This window comes from Phaseolus vulgaris, chromosome 9, assembly GCF_000499845.2.
Source record: "Phaseolus vulgaris cultivar G19833 chromosome 9, P. vulgaris v2.0, whole genome shotgun sequence".
Classification (NCBI taxonomy): domain Eukaryota; kingdom Viridiplantae; phylum Streptophyta; class Magnoliopsida; order Fabales; family Fabaceae; genus Phaseolus; species Phaseolus vulgaris.
The window spans coordinates 12693400-12704422 of NC_023751.2; the positions used below are offsets into that span (position 1 = coordinate 12693400).

The window sequence follows — 11023 nt, forward strand, 5'->3', positions numbered from 1 at the left end:
TCTATGGATGTACTGTTCACAAGGAAAGAAGTGAGGGGATATCAGTGGTTTGGATCCATGATTTTGTAGGGAAGAGGAGGAGAGGATCTTCTCTCAAAATGAAGAGATGTAGAGGGAAAACCACATCAGCATGTATTATTTCCGAATTTACCCCATTCATTTACATGGGTTTTTAATATTAAAAAAGAATATTTTTATTTATTTATATAAGATGTTATTTTCTTTCTAATTTTATAGTATATATTTAATATTTTAAGAAATTATTTGAAATTCTCTTTTTATTTAATTTGTTGTTGCGTTTATATTAATATATATTTTTATAATTATTAGTTTATGAGTTTGTAATTTATTTGATAATAGTTTTTTATGAAATTATTTTCTATTGTTAATTACGTTCTATTTTTTAGTATTTTTGTTATTTTTTATTACTATATGGTTTTTAATAATAAAAAATATTATCTTTTATTTATATAAGATCTGATTTATTTTCTAATTTTATAATGCATGTTTAATATTTTAAGAAATTATTTGAAGTTTTATTTTTATTTAATTATAATTTTTAAATTATATATATTTATATTTAATTTTTTTCTAGTTTTAATTTTTAAATCTATGAAATATGTGAAAGTTGTTTATTTTTAAACAAAAATAACTCATTTCATTATTAAAAAAAATTAATAGGCAAGGATAAATTTGTAAAGTAACATTTAACAATTTAAAAAAAAATAGAACTCTCGCACAACCATCATATCACTCATAAACTCCCATAAACTTTCCTCACACATGACTCTAACATACCCCAATTCAAACAACTTCACTTTCTTCACATTTTCTTCTCACATCCTCACACATCCACTCCCTCAAATTCTCACACATCCACTCCCCAATCCAAACACACACTTAAAGGATATCACCTCATCAACTTATAAATACTCATTCCCTAGGAAGTACAATTTATCTTATCTCATAATCTTAACTCTCATACTATACTATCTTTGTACTTCTACTGATTTAAACATCGGAAAGTCATCTTCAGATGGACCTCTCATCCACATTGGAAACCACTTGGAGCTCGTTCCCAAAGGACAACCAAATTCTTACCGAGTTGTACTCTCGAGCTCATTTCTATTAGGAGCAAAAATAAACCATTATCAATATTAATGTCATCTATAGAGGAAAAATCTATTTCAATTAGTATTGATAGGTTAAAAGTACATCCAAAAGGTTTGCGACGCTCAAGTTAATATTGGAGATTCGATGATTGAGAATAATAATATTATTAGATGAGTATTTTAACTTGAATTTCGCATTGTTGAGTCTAAATTAACATAAATATCACTAATAGTTTATGCATTAATTTAACGTTATATATAGATTCTTTGCAAAATCTATATTTAAGAGATATTTGCTTTTGATTGCGAATATGCTTCATGATTTTGGTAGTTGAGTAACTATTAATAAACATAGTAAAACATCTCAAATATGTATTATATACCGTTTCAGTAATGTGCGGAGAAGATAAAATTTTAATGTAAAAACTTAGTTTTAACAATAATCAAACATGTCACGAAGTTAAATTTGTTCTCGCAACTAAATTTGAAGCACCCGAAATTAAAAAGTAAACAATCTCCCTAATTAATTATAAAAAGAAAATCTACAAAAAAATCAGCATACTCAAAGCGTGCAAAGTCTACTCAGTCAAAATTGTCTAATTTTTATCCAAATCTTGCTATCATGGTTTCGAGGTTAGAAACAAAAAACAAAACATATTTGTTAGTAATTGATTGAATAATGAATGGTACTGTTCTTAGATGCTTCCGTCACGTGTATAGTTCTACATTGTTTTAAAAGAAAATACTATTTGAAACAAGTTTTGCATCTTACGCTAACAAATTATTTTAGAAAAAATTTAGTTTAATTATGCATCTTTTTTGTTCATTGAAAGACGGAGATATTTTTAATTATATAACTATGCATATAAAAAAAAAAACTTTCAACCGAGTTTTGGAACAAATTTATTTGTTTAAAAACGGTGTGAATATTAAAATAATTTACTATTTATATACATATGGCCAACTCCGAAGACACACAGCTAATGATGGGTCACTTACATTCACTATAGTTTCAAATTTCAGTATTCATAGTTTTACTGTTACGAGTTGGTGTGCAGATAAAAAAAAACTGTTACCAATTGCTGAATATAAATTACGTATCGAAGTGGTTTTGTAACAAGTACGTACCAGCTATCATATACAGTTCTCCTCCTACTCTTTTTGAATGACATCTAATTTCTGCAAACATTTATTTCCTAAATGGCTCAGTTGGTGCAAACACCACAAACTTGGTCAATGAAATACACAAAAATTAAGCCAACGGCTTCTCACTGCTTAGCTTAAATCATTGATTCACCATTTATACCATTCTCTGTTATTTAAACAATTGTTTCTTTTTTATTAGTTGAGAATTCGAGATTATTGGAGAGAAAAAATAAAAAAGTTTTTCGGTCCGAACTGTTATTGAATATTGTGTTTCGTCCCTAATTGAAACACATATTTTTATTATTTGAATTTTTGTTCTTATAATCTATCCTGTTCAGAAAAAGACAAGGTACGGTGATGTTTAGTTTTATGAGTAAGGTGGAAAGGCATTGAAATGATAGTGAATGTGAGGTCTGAAAAGATTCACGAGTTCACGCAGGGTGTAAATGAGAAATGGTCCAACATGATAGATGAGAAAGAATAAATTACTTGTATCAGAAATGGCATTTCCTTTATGAACCAGAAGTTTTGCATGTAAATTTTGAAGCAAACAGCCATAACTCATTAATTGGGTGGGTGCTCTATGCATATGCTGGATCAATCATTCATTTAATTAGGAGAAGAGACAGCACTAAGATATATACTTCCCCATCTACCCTATTCTTTGCCTGCGATATTAATGATCTAGGCAATGCCATTTTCCTTTCACAGATAAAGTGATAAGAAAAAGTATTAGCAGCTTTTGGGTTAATTTGTTGAATGGGAGCTACCATAAAGAGCACCTGAAGCCATGAAAAATATCAGAGCCAAATAATTTTAACCATGCCTTTCATAATTTGGATTTGCTAAATTAGTACTACTCAAATGTAAAGATTCATTTTGATGCCACTTTAAAAATCATTATTACAAAGGTTGATCATTTCTAGGTCCTTTATCTTTCAAATATCATAGGTATACGCTTTTTAATTATATAAATTGAATCTTTTAAATATCATGTTTATGTAATTATAATCTCTCAATTCATTTATATTGTTATTTAATAACTAGCATTGAATGATACCTCCATTTTTAAATAGTTCGAATTGTGGTCATATTACTTCCTTCCTTTTTGAATAAACTATTTCAATGTATAACCATTTTTTTATTTAATTATTCTTTTTGATTTATAATGGTGATAACAAAAAATAAAAAAGTGTAACTAATTAAAATGTGCACACACATATATTTTAAACAACATGTTAGTTCTATCATGTCATTAATGTGTTATCATTGTATCTCATTTTATGTCCATCACACTGTTTAGTTTCGTGTCAATAAAATCTATTAAATAGTAGCAAATATTAGTGGAAAGCAGGTGTAGTTTGAATATTGTATTTTATACAAAAGAAACTTGAAAGTCTACCAAACTGAGCTATGATATAAAAAAGATTAAAAATAGAATTAAAGCATATCCTGTTATCAGACTTCGTGTGATGAGTATATCGAGTTTGTAAAAGAAAAGGCTGAATAGTAAAATGGCATCAAACACGACGAAAATAAATTGTCGGATAACAAAAGCGTCCAATTCTGAGTCCCGGTTTTAAGAAGCAAAAAGCAAAAGCACAACTAATCCTTGTTCATGCTTATTATTTCTATGCAACAAGTACAAGTGATTCCTTAATGAGGTTGTAAAAAAATACAATATATGACATTAAGGAAAAGTTTGGTTTTTTTCTTTGGGTGGGAGGAAAAGTTTGGATATTTAGCTGGCAAAATGCTGTCAACTAAGTACGAATAGAGTGGGGCCTCCAAACGCGCCACAAGCTACCAACATGATGTAGCCCCACAAAACCGTTTGCCACCGCTACTTCCCTTTCCATCAAAATTCCCATGTCAAACACCGTGTTCGACAAGGTGCTTTCAAATTTCATTCCAAAGTTGCGCGCAACAGTAAAAACCTTCACAAACAAATATTGTTCTAACAAGCATTGAATGAGTGAACGATGACAAAGTTAAGGAGCTGAAAGTGCCATCAAATTGTAACTACCAGTGGTTATGAAGGGTTTTGTTTACAATTAACTTGCAATAATTGAGTTAAAAGACTTTGAATAATCAAATAGAAGAGTTTTTAAACTAGACTAGTTTTAGTTTTTACATTAGTTTTTCTATTAAAAACATTTATAGATAACTTTTCTAAATGGTTTTAGTAGAAAATATGTTGAACATGCAGAGCTGGAGGGTAAATCAAACTTCGATGGCACTGACATTTTTCTCTATTTGTCATATTAAGCAACTATTCACATTTATGCATAGAAAAGACGTGAAAGAAGTAGATAGGAACTATGAGACATCTATGAAGTAACCAATGGTAACTGATTTATACCCAAAAAACAAACTACTGGTTATTAATGATGGTGGGAAAAAGCTGGTTCGGTCTCGAGAGTTCACGCACAAGACACGACTGAACAGTTGTCTTGCCACCATAAACGACAAGCGAATTCTATTGAGCCAAATTCTTGAAGAAGCTTCAATAGCAACCAAATTGAAGAGTAACCTAAGCATTATTAAAATGGATCAAGGGAAGCATCCACGTGCCCCGCTACTGAACCACCCACCTATTTTTCTAAGTACATCTTCGGGTTTTATTTCGGATTTATCGAGCAGTGTTTCGGGCCGAAAAGGGCATTATCCCTTTGTAGCTGCACAGTTGTAATAAAAGTTGGAATCTTGAATTTCAATCTCCTTTTGGATAAGAGCAGTGGGCAGCAGCACTCACCATACACAAAATTGGACAGACAGACTCTTCATCAAAGCAGTGTGGTGCACATCTAGTAATTTTTCCAGCTCAATGTTCAAAAGCGGTGAGAATAACAACCTACAAGCAAATTTTAAAGCAAGGGAAGAGGACCACCTTCAATTGCTACGAGCATCACATTCCAAGGGCCCCAGAAATCAAAACCCACTTGCTCTCTACCATCATGAAAGTTGACAAAAATGAAATTTAAATATTCAATTTGCATTACCGCATTCCAAGCGGTGGAGGAAGTGGCTGGAACATTGACAAGGAGAATACTGTTGCTCTTGACAATGGCTATGAACTTTTTTTTTTAGAAAAAAGAGAAAAAATATCCCAATGGATGTTTAAAGTTTGAAGTTTGAACAACAACTTTTCTTACAAAAGAATCCACATAAAATTACAAAAATGAATCAAATAACAAAAGAAACAAGGCTAAACTTACACATGGAATTGGCGTCAACCGCACCCATTTCCAAATTAAACCCTTTTTGGTCCATAGAACACAATTATATCGTGTTGGGTGATTTACGAGCCTGGAGGGAGGAGCATGAGCAAGAAAAAGCAGCACTATGGGTCCTCCACACTCTCCAGTGCTCCCAAATAAATGTCCTCAGTAATTTCATAAGGCCTGGTTTTCCCTCCTTTTTGCTTTTCCGTCCATATAATTCGTGCATGTAAAAGGTCATAGTCGTGTCAATTTTTTCATTTTTTTTTCAGTCCACCTGTTCACCAATCAAGTCAAGACCAACCAACAGGAATGATATTCCCTGGAATAACAAAAAGTAGAAATGGATCCCTTGAGCAGAGAGGAGACTCCTTGCTGAGGCTGTTAGGAGTAGAAAGGCCAAAGCAAGCTCCTTCATATATATTCTGTTATGCTTTTTCTTCTTCTTAGAGGCCTTCTGCTCCTGCTTTCTAAGTTCCTCTTTCATTTCCTCAAGATCAGGTGCTGAGGACCCTCTTTGATGCTTTGGTCCTTTCTCAACCAGTGAAACCAAATCGCCTTCAGAGGAACGACCAGATTTCTTAGTGACCACCCACTCGTATGCACTACCTAGCTGGAACAGACCTGAGATCATAGCATTGAACTTGGTAACTGACATGGTGTTCTCAAATAGGAGATAAGGGACAATAAAGGGAAAGGCTTTTGGAGCTGGAAGAATGTTGAGAAAGGACATGGCCGCAGGGATGTAACACACCACCCACGCAGGAAGCTCGGCCTCCGGGACAAACATTGTCATAGGTAGAATTATACAAAATAAGGTGAATGAATAGAATGGTAATATCAGCTTCCTAAGAAGGAAGAAGAGAAATATCATGTTGAATTTCTTCCACACACTTATCTGAAAAAACATAATAGCAACAACACTACATAAGAACCACAACAACACAGATTTTCCAAAGTATTACCACACACACACACATATATATACATACCTTGGACCGTATGACATCAGGCAAACAAAGTCGGAACAATTGCATTGGCCCAGAATGCCATCTATGCTGTTGTTTCCTGTAAGCTTCATAAGATTCGGGAAGCTCACATTGGCACTACAAACATTAATAAAAAGCAACTTGAAATAAGTTTGAGAGTGAATTATTAGCAAACACAAACTATTGAACCAACATAACTGAAATAAAATAATGTGAGGGCAACTGACGAACCTCAACATCATTGAGGAAAATGAATTTCCAGCCATGAAGATGAGCTCGAACTGCAATGTCCATGTCCTCAACAGTAGTTCTCTCCAACCAACCACCAGAATCCTCCAAAGCCTTTATCCTCCACACTCCAGCAGTTCCATTGAACCCAAAGAAGTTAAGGAAAATCCCATTCACTTGCTGCTCTACCTCAAAATGAAAAGACAGGTTAATGTTCTGCAACCTCGTTAGCAGGTTCTCATCCTTGTTCACAAAGGACCATCTTGCTTGAACAAGCCCCAATTCATCATTATCCTGCACCACCCACACCAATCACGTCAAACAAACACATTTACCGTTTCATTGCTCGTCTAGCGACAGGACAATCACATTAAAGGCAAATATCGGTTTAAACCGAGATTATACAACTCATCACTACAAAAAAAAACACAAATGACATTGAAGAAATCATTAAATACCCACCTTAAAATGAGGAACCGTTTTTTTGAGAAAATCCGGAGTAGGCTGAAAATCTGCATCAAATATTGCAACAAACTCATAGTCTTTAACGTAGCTACAATTCATAGCGGATTTCAAATTCCCAGCCTTGTACCCATCTCTAATCACGCGATGCCGGTACAAAATGTTGGCACCCTCGTGTTGCCACTTCTGAACCTCCTCCTTTATTAGCAACTGCGTCGTTGGGTCATCGGAATCATCCAAAACCTGAATCAATACCTTCCCCTTCGGCCAATCCAAATTACACACCGCAGCAATCGATTGCTGATAAACCTAAACAAAAGCACACAAACAAAAAAACATAAACTAAATTGAAACAACGAATCTTAAATTAAACTTACTGACAAAAAATTACGACGATAAATTTTCCCACAATTTCCCATTCAAACGCTACATTACCTCCTTCTCATTGCACATGGGGATCTGCACAAGGACCATTGGGAAAAACGAAAAACTCTTGCTTTCTCCAGATTCAAGATCTACAGCATCTCCACCTTTGGGGACAGGCTTGATCTTCTTGAACCGGATCCAGAAACACCCCAAACACAGAACAAGCCTATCCATACTCTGAATAAGGAAAAGCACGATGCACGCATTGGTTAGAAACTGCAGAGGAGGAGCGAGATACTCCACGCGAACCAAAACCCACCCCGCGTAGAGCCAAGCGAATAAATCCTTGACTCCAAACGCGGGTACCCACAAAAAATGCTCAAACTGAAGCCTCGCCGCACCGAAATGCCACCCTTTGAAGTACGCAGCAACCTCGAAAAACAAGAGAAAAACGGAAAGCCACAGAAAGAGCTTGATGCAGGAATAGAAACGCGTCTTCACGGTGGGGTTCTCCAGCTCTCTGCCGCCATCGGTGTCGGCATCGGTTTTTCCGGCGGCGACACGGCGCTTCACGGCGGATACGAGCCCCCACAATGCCGGCGCGAGGGAGGTCAAGCAACCCGCGGCGCGGTGTGCTTTGAGGAGAAGAACCCATGTGAGTTGCTTCGCGTTTTTGCCTCTTCCTTTTCCTTTGTCTCGTGAAACCCCCGCAGGAGAAGTTTGTATCATTAAGTCCTCTTCTTCGGGACCCTCCAGTTCCACCATCGACCAATTTGGGTTCTCCATCTTCACCACCACTGGGGTTCCCCTGTGAGTGTCCTTCACCCCCCAATTGAACAACGGTGGTGCCATTTTCTTCTCTGATCTCACCAACTAATAACTAATTTATGTTAAATATAACAATGCCCCTTTCTCTATTTTCCCCTTTTTCTATTTTTTTTCTAATAATGAGAAATCTAAAGGAGGAGAAAAAGAGTAGTAGTTGAACACTACTACCAGTTTGATCTCATTGTCAGAAACCCAAATGAGAGTGTGAAATGATAACGGTGACAGACGCGTGGAAGAAGAAAGCAGAGCGAGGCGTCGCTAGGCCATTGTGACATTCGGAGAAACCTTATACGGTGAATATTTTAGAGAGAGAAATACAACACATACACAGAGAGAGAGAGAGAGAACACACACTGTGACTTGTTTGGATGAGTAGTACAAAACAGGCCCCTCAACAACAATCGCAACAAACGGTGTCTTAAAAAAACTACGGAGGGAGCGAGATTTTGGAAAATGGAAATTTCAAAATGGAAAGTGGGATTAGAAAGGTTAACAGCTCAACACGTTTTTCTATTTGATTCCGGGAATATTTCTTTTTTCAATGAAAAAGAAATGCCAATTCAACAAAAATATTACCCAGAAAAAGCACCTTCCCCCGTCAAAGCCTTCAACCAGCGCAAATATGCTACTTTTCACAGTTAAAAAAAACTCAGATTTTGTTCTCCCTTTTATCCATTTTAAATATAGGAATAGAGCAATTATCCTGAATTATAATCTCGCAATTGATAAAAGTGGAACAAAACCGTGACGTGACACGCAAATTTTCCAACACTTCCTTATTTTACCTCATTAAATCACCCACTCCTTTTAATTTTCAATAAACATTCACAACAACCACACAACTAAAACCTTGTCATGCAATCTCTTTCAGAAAATATATTTTACAGTGGTAGGTAAAGATTTTAAGTTACAGAGTTATCCTCCTGCATCACCAAATTCAAAGCTTCGTTTTCACTTTCATTTTCATTTTCTCCTCGCTCTCTTGTCCTGGCGCGTGAGGATCTTCTCAAGCCAGATTAATCATTTAATTTTGTCTCTTACGGTAAATTTTTTAATTATTATTATTACTATTATTATTATTTTTTTCAGTCCAGTGTGGAAGTGGAGAAAGGGTCAGAGAAGCTGAATTATTGACGGCCAAGGGCAAAGAAACACGTCAAAAAGCCAAAAGGTATTTTCGGCTTTCATTTTTTATCATTAATAATTAATCAATGTGTTTAATTTAATGTTGGTTTTTGAATGTTGAAAAAGCATATTGAATTTTTATATTCCAGTGATGGTTTCAGGTCTTTTAGAGAATTGTTTTAAGGTTCTGGTTGGTGGTGGAGAACGTGAAAGGGTGCTGAGAAATGGTACCCGTCCCCATTCATGTGTGCAGATGACCAAGTCCTGAATCTCCCTCTGGAACGGAAATTCCAAGCACCAAATGTATAGTATTTGTGATCATTAGTGTTGTAAACGCTCCTTACCAACACACATCTCATTTTTATTTTTATTTTTTTTGTATGTATAAATTAAAAACTAAATCCGTCAGCGCCGTAGTCACGCCACCAGCTTTCACGAGATATACTTTAGAGTCTAAATTAATACCAACATATATTTGGAAAATTATTACTTATCTCCATATTATAATAAAAGACACCGTATTTTTTAATAGAATCATACTTTTTAAAATATATATATATAAACTAAAATTTATTACAAATTATAAAAAAATAAATTTAAAAATTAAAGTTTTCATGAATATTTTTTTATGAATAAAATAAAAGAAATAAGTTTCACTTTATTAAAAACATAAAAAAAGGAAAGTAACACATTAAAAAAAGAATGTTTGTTTATTTAAAAATATAAGTATTTTTAATTAAGAAATAGAATAAATAATCAATTCAATACAACAAATAATTAAATGTTTGCACTTTAGGAATGGTTAGTGTGTTTACTAAAAAAAATTAATATTAACTTTCAAGGGAGGATTTTACCCTTTACTTCTTAGTTCGTAAATTTAAAATTCTTTAATCATATATTAATATTAATATTTCTTTTAATACATACATGTTACAATTATTAAATATTTTTCAATTATAGTTAACAAAATTCAAACTAAATTAAAAAAAATTAATGTTATTGTACTAAAAATATAGTTTTTTATTTTACTAAAATAGAAATATGTATTGTGTTGAACAGACTATTTACTCTTGAAAGTAGGAAGAAGGAAGAATTTACTGTCAAATTAAAAAAGTTGAGTGTTAGTTTGTAAAGGTAACTAAAATATTTGTTTTTTTATAGTATCTTAGAGAAAACATATTTTATTATTATTTTATTTTCTTGAGTTAAAATTTAACTATTAGGGTTATTTATTATTATTTTACATATTAATTTAAAATTTAATATATTTTAATACATGTTTATTAATGTTATTTATTTATTTTTATGTTATTTTAAAAAAATTGATGTATTACTTACAAAACTAAGATATTATTTAAAAAATTAAATTTAAGATAACAAAAATTAAAATTAGAAAAAAAAAACGAATGAAATGTAAAAAAAAAAAGTTGTGCTTTACAAAGTATAATAGAATGTAAAATATGTACGATAAATAAATAAATAAATAATTTCTTTATCACAGTTATAGATAAGAATGCTCAAAATCTCAAGTTTCTTCAATGTTAGT

The 11023-nt window shown here is 33.3% G+C and overlaps 1 protein-coding gene and 1 long non-coding RNA gene across 2 annotated transcripts; one reads left to right on the forward strand and one right to left on the reverse strand.

Annotated features, from left to right (window-relative positions):
* Positions 1-5312: 5312 nt before the first annotated feature.
* Positions 5313-9135, reverse strand: LOC137820132 (probable xyloglucan glycosyltransferase 12). Its single transcript, XM_068623973.1, has 5 exons — positions 7594-9135; positions 7159-7467; positions 6700-6990; positions 6472-6585; positions 5313-6377 (listed from the first exon to the last, which is right to left on the reverse strand). The coding sequence occupies exons 1-5, from the start codon at positions 8374-8376 to the stop codon at positions 5748-5750; spliced, it is 2127 nt and encodes a 708-aa protein (XP_068480074.1). The 5' UTR covers positions 8377-9135; the 3' UTR covers positions 5313-5747.
* Positions 9136-9385: 250 nt separating this feature from the next.
* LOC137820133 (uncharacterized) lies at positions 9386-9845 on the forward strand. Its single transcript, XR_011082547.1, has 2 exons — positions 9386-9523; positions 9627-9845. It is a non-coding gene; the product is annotated as an uncharacterized lncRNA (long non-coding RNA).
* Positions 9846-11023: the final 1178 nt, after the last annotated feature.